Source organism: Hypanus sabinus, chromosome 7, assembly GCF_030144855.1.
Source record: "Hypanus sabinus isolate sHypSab1 chromosome 7, sHypSab1.hap1, whole genome shotgun sequence".
NCBI lineage: Eukaryota > Metazoa > Chordata > Chondrichthyes > Myliobatiformes > Dasyatidae > Hypanus > Hypanus sabinus.
Window position 1 is genome coordinate 167,247,672 of NC_082712.1, and position 15,040 is coordinate 167,262,711.

General features: G+C 43.1%; 1 protein-coding gene across 1 annotated transcript in view; it reads left to right on the forward strand.

Annotated features, from left to right (window-relative positions):
- Positions 1–205: 205 nt before the first annotated feature.
- The window catches only part of ano1a (anoctamin 1, calcium activated chloride channel a), a 282,789-nt gene continuing 267,954 nt past the window's right edge, over positions 206–15,040 (forward strand). The window contains exons 1-2 of the mRNA XM_059976065.1: positions 206–255; positions 968–1,062. Of these exons, the coding sequence (XP_059832048.1) occupies positions 221–255; positions 968–1,062 (130 nt within the window). The 5' untranslated portion in view covers positions 206–220. The remainder of the gene's footprint in view (positions 256–967; positions 1,063–15,040) is intronic.

The window sequence follows — 15,040 nt, forward strand, 5'->3', positions numbered from 1 at the left end:
TATTGAGTGTTTTACATAATTCGGGCGAACTTGCAGTATATCTATTTTCGTTTGCAACTGACCGGAAACATCACAACATTATTGACATTGTTGAAGTTGTATATAACGTTGGTAGTAGGCCTAATCTGGAGTATGGTGTACAGTTCTGGTCACCTACACACAGGAAAGATCAATAGGATTGAACCAGTGCAAAGGAAATTTACCAGGATGTCATCCGGACATGAGGACATTGAGTTACGGGGAAAGGCTGAACAGGTTAGGACTTTATTCTCTCGAGCTAGAGGTTAAGGATGAAAGATGAAATGTTTAAGAGGAATATGAGGGGAAACTAGTTGCCAAAGAGGAGCTGAAACCTCCCAAATAGGGTGACGAGAGAGTGGGGCGAGCTTCCTGCTGAAGGGGTTCGATTTCAACATTTAAGAGAAATTTGAATAGGTAAATGGGTGGGAGAGTTATGGTGGCCTATGGTCGGGGTGCACAGTGATGGGTCTAGGCAGCATATTAGTTCGGCACGGACTGGATGGGCCGAAGCGCCTCTTCCTGTGCTGTAGTATTCCATGATCTGTGACAACTTGTTTCATCAAACTCGTTCCAACCACTTGTACTTGAGCCCAGAAGCAGGGTGCACGGGGAGGGCAGGTGTATATTATGGGTGGACAAGGCAGGAAAACAGTGCCACCCACCGGTGGGACCCCTAGTCTGAGAGCCATTCCCTGTTCTCCTGTTACAAGTTCAGTTGTTTTATTTCTCAAAATATACTGCGTCGGGTTGGAATCCTCTCCAAGGTCCCTGCAGACGGTGCGTGAGGAAGTCTGCAGTTTGCTCCCTCCCCTCTCCCCCTCCCCCCATAGGGGATATAGGAGTGGCGAGAGGGGACACCATGGGAAAGCGTAAAAGGTTGGCTTTTTGTGTGAACACTGCACAGGCACCGACCCTAAAAAGGGAACTTACTGTTTTCTGCCAACAGTGCACGTTCACAGACCGGCAGACAGAGGAAGGTCGCCATGGACAGGAATGGCTATGATCTGCGGAGAGTCTGCGGCCACGGCAATACGCCAAAGAGTAAGTACCTCCACACAACTTTCGCCTCTCCGCGTTACAGGTGTGGTAAAATGCGGGCGCTGTGCGGTATCGCAGTCCCCTTGCGCAAGGACATTCGTTCGCACGGGTCTGCGGGTTCAGGTCATTTCGTACGTTGCGGCTGTCGCGTTTAATTCTGTCTGACAGGCGTGTGAAGAGGGCTGCGGCTTGAACTATCTCCTCCGCCGGTTTGCGCAGAACAGGTGCGGGATTAGACATGAGGTAGCTAGAGGTGCGGGTTCAACAATCAGCGAGTGCGCGAAGCGCATGATTTTGCTCTAAGATATTCCAGCGCCGGAGACTTAGTATAACGCAGATTGAGTATAAAACAAGAATTGTGTCTTAATTCGTGGCTGATGCTAAACTAACCGGACAGTGGTATATCACGTAATTACCAGCGCGATGTCTGATGCACTCAAGTAATTTCGTGAATTATACAGGAGGAGGCTGCCTCGCGGGGGAAGCGAGAAGTTCTATTGACTATCCCGTCACGAAACAGTTGATAGAAGTGACCGATACCTTAACCGTCCAACGAGGTTAATCACTGGCCGGGAATTTTAAAACATTAAAAAAAATACTGTCAAGAGGCAGTGCGGTTAAGAGCTTAATCAAGAAGAACGGATTGAGATGGAATTCACGGCCTGCCTCTTTCTTTTCCACGAACCTCCCACGAAATTTAGGATGGGATCTTTATCCCCCAGTCTGCTTGTTTTCAACCGCAGGACGCATGCTGGAAAGGTGCCTGCTTCTAAAAGTAACTTTGAACTGCTTTGGAAAGTGTAGCTGGTGGAGAGGCGGCGGGGCTCGAAGCGGCGGCGAGGACCTGGCACTGGAGAGCCGCGCCGGTTGTCCGAACTGTTCCGACAGGGGGAAATTCTTCATGTGAGCTTATTGGTACCGCAAACCCCAACGCGCATAAACCAATCCGGCTAATTCCATCGTGCTAAAGTTAATGCTAAAACGGAACCATACTAATTCTCCGCAGACTGCTTAGCTTCGTCAGGCTATTCGAGTTGTATCCTACTCTGTCGTATTTTTTTTTTTTGGCTTTGTGAGAAAGTTGACAAACTTGAGTCTGCTCTCGAAAGTTATATCGTGATTAAACTCGCGCGAACGAGTTTGGTTGCTGAGGCGTCACTTAAAGTTGAGGATAGAGCCAGCGTCCTCCAGTAAAATGCCAAGTGGTGCTATCCAGTCTGTTTTGAAGGCATCCTTTATGCAGGGTTTAGGAGCAGAGAAGAGAGTACTTGTCTGACTGCATGTCATGGGTTAAGGGTGAACAGGTGAAAAAATTAAAGGGGAGCATGAGGGGGAACTTCTTCATTCAGAGTATCGTGAGTGCGTGGAATGAGCTGCCGGCGCAAGTGGTGCATGCCACCTCGCTTTCAGCGCTGAAGAGCAGTTTGGATAGGTACGTGGAGGGCTATGGTCCCGGTGCAGGTCAATGGCAGAAGGCAGATTAAATTATTTGGCACGGACTAGATGGGCCGAAGGGCATGTTTCTGAGCTGCACTTTCCTATTACTCTCCTCCCCCCGTCCTCAGCACCCGGCACGTCCTCAACCGCCGCAGAGCAAAGCTTGGTGCGAGGGTTTGAGATTGGACTGGCTGCAGCTTGACGCACCCGCGGGAGGATTGGTTATTTCGCGAGGATGAACGGAACACACAAAGCCACCCTCGTGTATAGCCTGGTGCTGTAAACCGGTTCCAGCTTGCTCCGCACCCCTCTCCGCTGACTAGGAATTAGTGGGCTGCGTTACCCGAGCAGGTTGCTCGGGGGGTTGGTTTCACATGTCGCCACTATAAATATCGAGGGAGCGAGTTCTCTCATTCAAATGCACTCGGAGTAGGCAGACGTCAGCTAACACGATTGTCCGGCCGCTGTCAATTGCTCCGTTTTCAAACCCGCAGGATGGTTCAGTTGCTGCACGAAGAAGCTGGGCTGATAATTCGTGGTTTTAGTGACTCCGGTTGTAGTTGTGGAGCGGACGGAAACGCGAACCTAATGGATCTAACTCAAATGCATTTATTGTTCTTGTCAGGAAATTATGAAAATCTTGGAGAAGCCTAGTGAGTAAATGTCGTGTGGACTTCCAGTGCCCATGGAGATGCCGACTGTCATTACATCATGCAGTCACTGGCATACGGTTCCTTAAGGTTGTTATACCCGGTGGTGAGGGCTGGAGTGCGGATAAGATCCCACTTCCTATCGAGTGCTCCCGATAGTGTGCATCTCAAATAGCCTCTGACAACCAAGTCCAGCTCCTGACCTTCACGTGTGGTTTAGCTAGTAAGCCCGGCCGAACAGTTTCTACTGACTGAAGAGGCGAAGGCAGATGTGCTCGTCAGCAGTGATTGACAACCTATCTAGCAGAGGGAAAACTGATTTCAAACCTTCGTTGCCCTGCAGCTGTACCCACTCACAGGGAAGGCTTGAGGAGTAAACCCCGGGGAAAAATCCGGAACGGGAGTCCCTAACGTTGAGTTCAGCACGGTCTGGCGCAATCCTTGCGACGCCGCTGGTGCCAAGCAGTATCGGTCCCTGCTGTGCCTTTGGATTCATCAGCTACCTGGAGGGGAGGGGGGAGACTACTATACGGGCAACAGCTTGTTCTCCGTGTCTTACTGCCCTGAGTTGACAGCTAGGACGACTCCGACCGTCGGAGGGCATCCGGACTACATAGTCTCTTGCCAGTCGGAGGATCTCAATTTCTATTTAACTTTAACCATTTCATCGCATGTGTGCAGAGTAGTGTTTTCAATACGGCATTGATCACTTTGAGTGATAAACCTAGTAGCGACGATAGCAGTCCAGTGCATCCGAGGAGGCTCTTTGGTACAATCTGCGGCCTGTGATGTCTTCCTTAATTATTTACCCCATGCTTGGTGAAATGTTACTGATACTGTGCAGTGAATGAGCATGCATTACTGCAAGTGAGTTTGTCTAGCTAAGGGAATGGCATACCATGGGAGAGAAGAAAAAATGGAGGGCTATGTGAGAGGGAAGTGTAAGATTGATCTTGGAGTTGGTTAACAGGTAGACACAACATTGAGGGCTGGAGGGGGTGTGTTGTGTTTTTTTTTGTTCTATGTTCCATATTCTATAAATGAAAATGCACCATCAGCAGCAATCATCTGACCTCTTAACCTACTGTAGAGGGAAGGTCATTCATAAAATTACTAAAGTGGTGCATCTAGGACACCGCCCACAGGAACCCATGAGGCCACATCTATCCACACTTATCCTTCTTTGGATTCTAAGCATGTGAAGAGCTGAGCAACAGACGGGAAGTCCCTACAAAGGACTGTGAGAATGGCTGAGAGGATCAGAGGGGTCTCCCTACCACCCATATGCAGGGCCCTTTGTATTATTAAGGATTCCAACCATCCATCCAGCATCCCCTTTGACTTACTACCATCAGGCAGGAGACTCTGATGCATAAAAACAAGAGTGGTCAGGATGGGAAGAAGTTTTTCTTCCTCCAGGCCATTAGGCTTCTGAACTCCTTGGGCAACACATACGAATTGTCATTGGCTAATCTGTTCTATACTTTACAATATTTAATTTATGTATGTGTAATTTGTCTGTAGATTTTATCCTTACTTTCATAAGTTACTGTTTTATGTATACAACTATGCTTTACTCCCTGGTTCAGAAAAATGTTTTGTTTGGCAATATACATGTATATAGTTAAAAGACAATAAACGTAACTTGACTTTGTCTAGGCCCCACAGACTTAAGTGTTACTGGGGCAGGTTGATGACAAGTGCGGCCATCACCACTTATCCTCTTGGTTTGTACCAAGGCTGCATAAAATTTTATTATAATCGATTCTGGCTGAATCCAAACTGAACCTCAGTGTACTGGTGAATAAATTCTGCCTGATGATACTGCTGACTAATGATCAAACAGCGAAGGTTTGCTGGTAATTAGGAGGAGGTTTGGGCCAGAACAGCAGGTGCAGTGGTTCACATAATGCTATTGCCATGACACAACTATAATTCCACTGCTGTCCGTAAGGAGTTCATACATTCTCCCATGGCTACGTAGGTTTCCTCTAGGTGCTCTGGTTTCTTCCCACATTCTAAAGATATAAAGATAAGGTTAATTGGTCACATGGGTGTAATTAGGTGGCATGGGCTTTCTGTACCTCTAGATGAAAAAAAATGGGCTTCTTGCCCATTTTTGACTTGATGCCATGAGACTTCATGATACCTCGAACAAATGTTGATGATTGATCTGACTTTACACAGTGACACCTCTTACTGAGTCTATTTTGTTCTTGAGATTGAATATATCCAGATATAGCAATCAAGATGTATGGGACATTGGCTTAGTGTTCAATTCAGTGACCATAACTCTCTCATACCATTGTGAGCAGTCTGTGTGATTGCTATTGCAATTTAGACATCTGCACAGATGTTTGGCTATAAGACTTTGCAGAGTGAAATGAACAACATATGTCCATTGTCATATCTGTAAAAAGTGCCTGAATATTTTTATTCTAGAGCAACACACACAATTTGCAGGAGGAACCGAGCAGGTCAGTCAACATCTATGGAGAGGAATGAACAGTCAATGTTTCAGGCTCAGACCTTTCATCAAACACTGGAAAAGAAGAGGAAAGATGCCTGAAAGAAAAAGGAAGGAAGGACAACAAGCTCAAAAGTGATAGGTGGATGTAGTAAGAAGCTAGGAGATAATAGGTAGAAATTGTAAAGGACTGGAGAAGAAGGAATGTATTTTGAGAGGAGAGTGGACCATGGAGAAAGGGAAGGAGGAAGGTCACTAGAGGTGGGGGGAAGTTAGTGATAGGCAGGTGAGGAGAAGAGGTAAGGGGCCAGAGAGGGGAATTGAAGAAGATGGAAAGGGGGAGGGGGAAAATATCAGAAGTTGCAAACATTGATGTTCATGCCATCAGGTTGGAAGTGATTCAAATGGAATACGAGGTCCAACTTGAGAGTGACTGAGAACTATTTTTAGTGTATTTACTCTTGATAAATTGAGCTATTGGTTAGGGATTAAGGTCAACTATATCCTTTATTTTTCTCTTGTGTCTGGTATCCCATATAAACCAGAGTGAATAATGACAACAGATTTCCCTCCTTAAAGAACAGAAGCTTCTCAATTGAGTCTGGTATATGTGGTTAAGAGAGAATTGTCTGTGGTGGGTGAGGTCTTTGATTATGCTGGCTGCTTTACTGAGGCAGCAAGAAATATACATGCTGTCAGAGTCCATAGAGCAGAAACTGGTTCCTGTGAAGTTTTAAGCCGTGCCCACAACTCTCTGCAGTTTCCTCTGGTCACATGAAGAGTGGTTGCCATACCAAGCCATTGTGGATCCAGGTGATTGCTTTATATGGTGTACCATCTTAGAAGTTTGTGAAGCTTTGGCATTTCATCTAAAACTAAACTTCTATAGATGTGTGGTGAAGAGTATACTGACTGGTTGCATCTTGGCCTGATATGGATACACCAATGCACTTGAATGGAAAAGCCGCAGAAAGTAGTGGATACAGCCCAGTCCATCACAGGTAAAGCCCTCACCACTCTGAGCACATCTTCAAGGAGTGCTGCCACAGAAAAGCAACATCTATCACCAAGAACCCCACCATCTAGACCTCTTCTCATTGCTGCCATCAGGAACGATGTATGGGACCCTCAGGACCCATAACATTAGGTTCAGAAACAGTTATTACCCCTCAACCATCAGGTTCTTGAATCAGAGTGGATAACATCATTCAACTTCACTCACCCAAGCATTAAACTGCTCCTACAATCTATATGGACTCTCTTCTTCTCATTTTCTTGATGCTTATTTATTATTATTATTTTCTTTTTTATTTGCACATTGGTTGCTTGTCCATCTTGAGTGTGCTTTTTCATTGATTCTATTGTGTTTCTTTGTATTCACTGTGAATGCCCAGAAAAAAATGAATTTCAGAATTTTTTATGATAAAAAAACTTACTTTAACTTTGATATATTGTACCATAACTTCATTCTTCTCACACTCTCCTAGTTTCCTCTATTATTTATTTTTATGGTACATTGAATGTAATACCTCCTTTTTGTATATGGTGATAGCTTTCTGATCTATCTTGCATCGTGTTTTGTTTCAGAATCAGAATCAGGTTTAATATCACCATCATATGTCATGAAGTTTGTTAACATGCGGAAGAAACACAATGCAATACATCATAATAAAGAAAGAAAAGAAAACTAAATTAGAGTAAGTTTTATATATAGTTAAATAAGTAAATAATAGGAAATGAGAAAAAGTAATAAGTTCATGGGTTCAATGGCCATTCAGAAATTGGATGTCAAAGGGGAAGAAGGTGTTCTTGAATTGCTGAGTCTGTCCCTTCAGTCTCCTGTACCTCCCTCCTGATGGAAGCAATGAGAACAAGGCATGTCGTGGGTGATGGTGGTCCTTAATGATGGATGCCGCATTTATGAGGCACTGCTATTTGAAGATGTCTTGGAGACCATGGAAACGACTGCCCGTGATGAAGCTGACTAAGTTTACAACTCTCGGCAGCTTACTTTGATCCAGCGCAGTGGCCTCCCCCACCCCATACCAGATATCCGGTTGTAGCCAGTTAGAATGCTGTCCATGGTACATCTGTAGAAATTTCTGAGTGTTCTTGGTGACATACCAAATCTCCTCAAACTTCAAATTAAGTATAGCCACTGATTTGCTTTCTTTGTAGCTGCATCAATATGTTTGGGTCTATGTTAAGTTTTATCTCTTCAGTTCTGACTTAATGTTTTATATTGGGCCAGTCTAAATATGACTGTCTCTATGGGGCAAGAAACCTGACATCAAAGGATGAAGATAAGTGGCAAAAGAGCCAAGGTTCACATTAGGATTTCTTGTTTGGATCCACCTAATACTTAGGGTCTGCAATACTATAGCAGCAACATCACTGGAGACTGATCAATGATTTTATACAAAAGGAGGCTACATTAGGGCGGCATGGTATTGTAGTAGTTAGCACAAAGCTTTACAGTACCAGCAACCGGGGTTCAATTCCTGCCCGCTGTCTGTAAGGAGTTTGTATGTTCTCTCTGTATAGGTTTCTTCTGCAACCTGAAGACCTACTGGTTGGCAGGGTAATTCGGCATCGTAAATTGTCCCGTGATTAGGCTAGGGTTAAATCAGGGATTGTTGGGTGGTGCAGCTTGAAGCAACTTATCTTAACAACTTAACAAACTCCACGCCTTATCTCAAAAAATAAATATCTGAAAGGAAAGAACTTAATAGATGTAAGAAAAGGGTCACAAGTGGACCATAGAGCCAGTATAGACTTAATGGGTTGAAAATTGCCTGCATCTATGTTCTAACCATTCTGTGCTTATGTGAGATCTTATAGAAATAAGAAGTAAGTAGAATGCTTACGTGAAGAGATGGGAGAAGGATTTTTTTTTAGTCTTCACTGTTTATGTTTGAATGTACCACCAACCATTCATCAAATATGTTGGGTTCTTTTAATAACCAATATCCATATTCCTAGTGTAAAAATAACCCCAACCACATCATCGGAATGTTTTGTTACCATTTAGTTAATTTGATCATTTTTTAAAAATCTGAAGAATATAAAGATGTTTTTGCAGATTATAAATACTCCTACAATTCCTTCATAAGTTGTATGGATTCACTTTATTTCTATGTGTAAAACTATGCTGTAGAAAGGCAAACTTACACTTGATCAAAACGTGATCCTGGGAATGAAAGGGTTAATGTATGAGGGGCACTTGAAGGCTCTGGGCCTGTACTCACTGGAGCTTAGAAGAATGAGGGGTGGGGATCTCACCGAAAACTGTCAAATATTGAATGGCCTAGATAGAATGGAGGTGGAGAGGATGTTTACTATTGTGGGAGAGCCTAGGACCAGAAGGTAAGGATGTCCCTTTAGAATAGAGAAAAGGAGTAATTTCCTTAGCCAGAGGGTGGTGAATCTGTTGAATTCATTGTCATGCTGTGGAGCTCCATAGACAGCTGTGGAGGCCAAGTTATTGGATATACAGTATTTAAAGCAGAGGTTGATATATTATTGATTAGTAAGGTTGTCTAAGGTTATGGGGAGAAAGCAGGAGAATGGGGTTGTGAGTGATAATAAATAAGCCATAATGGAAATGGTCAAACAGAATCGATGGGCTGAATTGCCTAATTCTGCTCATTTGTCTTATGGGCCTATGAAGTTCTCAACGTAATTCTCCATAACTCTACTCAAAATGCAATGATATCCATCTGTCTGTCAATGTTTAGTGGGAAGATAAAAGCTGAAAACTCTCATATTAATAGGTCCCCTGGGGAAGATGATTGTAATCTGAGAAAAAATTTATGTTTAGTTGTGAGTGTCAAATTTAATTATTGAACTGAATTATTAACCTTCGCTAAAATAAATTGAGATATTGATTACGACAATAAGGATGATGGAAAATAAGTAGCTCAAGACACTTAAAGTGCTGTTACTTAATTTTCAGCAAATCATTGAGAAAAAAGATTTTCTCTGTTGAACCAATCCATGAACACTACCTCACTTTGTATCTTCATGTAATTCATATATTTTTATGTATCGCACTTTATGTATTGCTGCTACAAAACAACAAATTTCACGACATGCACTCAGTGGCCCCTTTATTAGATACACCAGTACACCTGTTTGTTAATGTAAATATCTGATCAGCTAATCATGTGGCAGCAACTTAATGAATAAAAGCATACAGACATGGTCAAGATGTTCAGTTGTTGTTCAGATCAAACAACAGCATGCAGAAGAAGTGTGATCTAAGTGACTTTGACAGTGGAGTGATTTATTGTTGGTGCAAGATGGGGACTGCTCGGAAACTGCTCATCTCCTGGGATTTTCACACACACCACTCTCTAGACTTCACAGAAGAAGGTGTGAAAAACAAGTGAACAGCCAGTGAGTGGCAAACAGATCACAAAAAAAGAGAAAAGCTGTAGCTGTTGGAAATCCGAGCAACACAGCCCAAAATGTCGACTGTATATTTTTCCATAGGTGCTGCCTGGCCTGCTGAGTTCGTACAGCATTGTGTGTGTGTTGTCCAGAGAGAGGCAGTTCTGTGAGTGAAAATGCCTTGTTAATGACAGAGATCAGAGAAGACAGCCAGATTGGTTCAAGCTGACAGGAAGGTGGCAGTATCTTAATAAACCACACTCTACAACAGTGGTGTGTAGAAGAGCATCTCTAAATGTACAACATGTCAAACCTTGAAATGGATGGGCTACAACAGCAGAAGACATGAACATGCACTCAGTGGCCACTTTGCTAGGTACAGGGTTTATCTAATAAAGTGGCCTCCAGGTGTACAGTATGTCAGTGATTTTAAACCTGATTCTGATTATGAAAAGGCCACAACATCCCATCTACTCCCCTCGCAGCTTCTTCACTATTAGTATTGGCTATGCTGCTCACCACAACCCTGCCAATTGCTCAGTAGAGCTCATCTGCCCTTTCCTGCCATCAATCCCACACCATGCTGGTCCCCTCTCTGCATATCAGAAGAGATTATGTCAGTGTCAATAGCACACCCTCCAAGAATCAAGAACCAGTCTTCCAACTTGACACCCAAGACCTGATTCCCGAATTTCCTTTATTATAATGAACGTGGGAATAAAAATCTCTTCATTACAAGCTCTACCACTGTGTATTTTATGAACACCAGAAAATATTTTATAACTTACATCATGAATCTTAATGCACAGTATTAAACCTGATCATTTATTTTGATTATATCCTGATGTACTCAATCCTTTTAATGTTTGAAAATTTATTTTAGCAAAGTTTTCATTCATGGCTGCTGCTGCTGTTATTAATCTATCTCATCTTTCAGAGGAGGTGATGCTCCAGATTTTTAAAATCTGGAGCCTTCTAAGTTATTTTCCTGTGTATGCTGCCACTAAATATGCTCAGTTCAAAGCCCTAAAAGGCAATACTGCACAATTACTCCTGAAAACTTTGAAGGATCACGCTTGAAGTCAGAGTACAAGGATTATTTATTTTTTGGGATACAGCACAGATTAGGCCCTTCTGACCCTCCAAGCTGTGCTACCCAGCTATCCCCTGATTTAATCCTAGCCTAATCACGGGACAATTCACAATGACCAACTAATTGTGGGAGGAAATGGGAATACCTGGAAGAAACGCATGTGGTCAAGGGGAGATCTTTTAAATTCCTTCCAGGCAGCAGCAGAAATTGAAAGGTACTGTAAAGTGTTGTGCTAACCACTATGTACTATGTCAGCCCAGTGACCACATTCTTAGTGGTGTGGAGGAACAGAGGGATCTGGAGGTCCAAATCCACAGATTTCTCAAAGTTGCCGCACAAGTTGATAGAATGGTTATGAATTTATGATGGTTATGATACTGGCCTTCATTAGTTGGGGGACTGAGTCAAGAGCCATGATGTAATGTTGTAGCTTTACCCAACTTTGATTAGGCCACACTGCAGATCTAAGATTTCAGTTTCATTAACTTACAACATATATTTCGAAACATATGGTGTTCAGTTCCGGTCACCTCAATATAGAAAGGATGTGGGAGATTTAGAGAGGGTGCAGTGGAGATTTACCAGCATGTTGTCTGGATTAGAGACTGTGTCTCATGGGAAAAGACTAAGACATTGGAAAGTGAGCTCAGGCTTTTCTCTTGGGAGCGAAGGAGAATGAAAGGTGACTTGATAGATGTGTATAAGATTATAAGAGGCATAGATAGAGTGGATAGCCAGCACCTTTCTCCCAGGGTGGCAATGGCCAATATAAAAGGACATTGATGTAAGGTGAGTGCAGAAAAGTTTAGGGGAGATGTCCCGAAGTAGGATTTTTACACAGAGACTGGCTAGTCCATGGAATGTACTGCCAGAGGTGGTGCCAGTGGCTGATACAATAGGACCAGTTAAAAGACTGTTAGATAGGCACATGGATGGAATAAAAAGGTGGATTATGGGCTGTGTAAAAGGAAGGATTAGACTGGTCATGGAGTAGGTATTTATCAGCCAGCACAACATTGTGGGCCAATGGGCTATACTGTTCTATATTCACAAGAGATTCTGCAGATAATGGAAATCCTGACTAACACACTCATGATGCTAGAGGAACTCAGCAGGTCAGCAGCAGCATCTATGAAAAGGAACAAACGTTGACTGTTTATTCCGCCCACAGACGTTGCCCGATCTGCTGAGTTTGTCCTGCATTTTGTGTGCGTTACTTTTCAATGTTCTAAGTTCTTAAAAAAGATACAAGGACCACTCTGAGATAGTACTAGGCAGTTTTTAGCATGATCAGGCAGACTTTGGGGCAGTGTGTCTCTACTTTTGTTTCGCAAAGGAAGGTGTTGGTGGTGCAGATGGAGAGACCCAAAGGGAAAATCAGTATCTATCTTGCCAACGCTTCATTCAAAGTCACTGGTTCACCAGCTGCACTTTACTTTGATCAGTAATCAGATTGGGAATAAGTCTCTGCAGCTCTTCTCCATTGAATAAGTAGGCATTCTATTAATTGGTGTCAAGATTTTTTTTACATCCCTGGATTTTTCTGAAAACAAATTGTGGGTTCCTTAAGTTGTTGGTGTTTCTGTGGATCCTGTATTTCCCCCGACCATCCCAGCACCCCAATTCCAGTCTTACTCAGCCAAGGGCTTCCCAATTGCAACCTACCTTCTCTGCCTAACACCTACAGCCTTTCCCTGCATCCACACCTTCTCTGTCCCTCTCTGTCTCTAATTCTGTCTCTGTCTGTCTGTTTCAAACTCTCCCTTGCTTTCTGTCTCTTTGTCTGTCTGTCTCTGCCAATCCAACTGTCTTTGTCTCTGTCTGCCCATCTGTCTCTCTCTCTCTCTCTCTCTCACTCTCTCTCTGTATGTCTATCTTTCTCACGCTCTTTGTCTCTCTCTTTCTGCCTCTGTCGCCATCTCTGTCTCTGTTTGTCCATCTGTCTCTGTCACTCTCACTCTCTCTCGCTCACTCACACATTCTCGCTCCCTCCCTATCTTTCTCTCTGCCTCACACACCCTCTGCCTCTCCCTCCCTACCTCTCTCTCTTCTGCACTCGCTCTCTCTCTTTCGCTCCCCATCAGTAAGTAAAAAAATTCTCCCTTTCTAAACCGTGCACTATTGAGATATTGCTCATATCATGTGGACATTACACAACACATTGCTATGCTGCTCTGCCTCTCATATCGGACCTCCTGGAAGGTTATACTTTATCATTCCATTTACATAAATAGAAAAAAAATGCACAAACCACCTCTGTGGCAGTAGATCTTCCTTCCTTGTCTGATTTTACTTTGTTACTGTATCTGTTCAAAGCAAAGAAGTCTGTTACTAATGTTTAAAAAGACCAGTACATGAATTGCAACAGAACTAAACTGTTACCCAGCTTGCCCGTAACAATGGGCTTTGTAGGTTATTTGTCTTTGTTTCAGCAAGCTGCTTAGAGCCGAGATAAAAGATTAGCTTTAAGGATTGGCTTTATCTGTCATGTGAAATCTTAAAATGTACAGTGAAATGCATCATTTGTGCAAAACCAGATCAGAGAGCATGTGCGGGGGAAAGCCCACAAGTGCCTCTGTGCTCCTGATGCCAACATAGCATGCCCACCACTCACTAACCCCAACCCTACATCTTTGGAATGTGGTCCTGGAAAGATTGTACAGAGATCCTTACAGACAATGGTGGGAATCAAACACTAATTGGTGATTGATGGTGCTGTAAAGAAACTGCTGTAACCGCTACACCACTGCACCTCCCGAACATGAATCCCCCCACTGTGTGGGAATAACTGGGTTATAAAGAAAAAAGAAAGTAGTAGGGAATCATGGCACATTGCTGCTGCACAATTCCAATGACCGTCTGTGTGGAGTTTGCCTGCTTTCCGTTCCTCTTGTTCCCTGTCATGTCCAAAACAATGATCATAATAAACTGAAGAATGACGGGGCAGTTGATAGGCATTTGTGGGAATAGATTACAATGGAAAACATTAGAATAGCCTTCAAGGAGTTGCTCTGAGAGCCGGCATACATTCAAAAGACCGAATGCCTTACCATATCAAAAGAAAATATGAGAAACACTGAGTTTCTTTTCCCTTAATCTTAGAAAACCCTAAATATAACATATATATTTTATATCTTGTAAGTGAATACAACAGATTTTGTGGTGTAGTTTACAATCACAACTGCACCAAGGCTGTCACCTTAAGTCCTTAACCAGCATGGTCTTAATCACCATTCTAACCCAATCATTTAATCTCCACTGCCATCCTTCATCCCAACTCCCAATGCCACAATCAGGATACAAGGAGGTGTTGGGATTTGCCTGATCTGTGTTATTATAAAAACTATACAACCTGGAACTCGGCAGGTTAAGCAGCATCTATGAGTTCAAAGAGCAAATTAATTTTATTATCGAAGTACATACATGTCACCATATATTCTGTAACCCTGAGATTTTCCTGTAGGCATACTCAATAAATCTACAGAAGAATAGAAATTAATGAAAGACCACACCCACTTTGGTGTTCAACCAGTGTGCAAAAGACAACAAACTGTGCAAATACAAAAAGAAAGAAATAACAATAATAATAATTAAGCAATAAATATCGGGAACAAGAGGTGAAGAGTTCTTGACAGTGAGTCCCTGGGTTGTGTGAACATTTCAACGATGGTGCAAGTGAAGTTATGAGAAATTATGCCCTTTAGTTCCAGAGTCTGATGTTTGAGGGGTAATAACTGCTCCTGAGCCTGGTGGTGTGAGTCCTGAGGCTCCTGTACTTTCTTCCTGATGGCAACAGTGAGAAGAGAGCATGGCCTGGGTGGTGCAGGTCCCTGATGGTGATGGATGCTGCCTTCCTGTGGCAACATTGACTAAACTGTTGACATTTCAAGCTGAGACTCTTCATCAGTATTGAGTGGTCATTGAAACAGAAGTTCCTGCGGA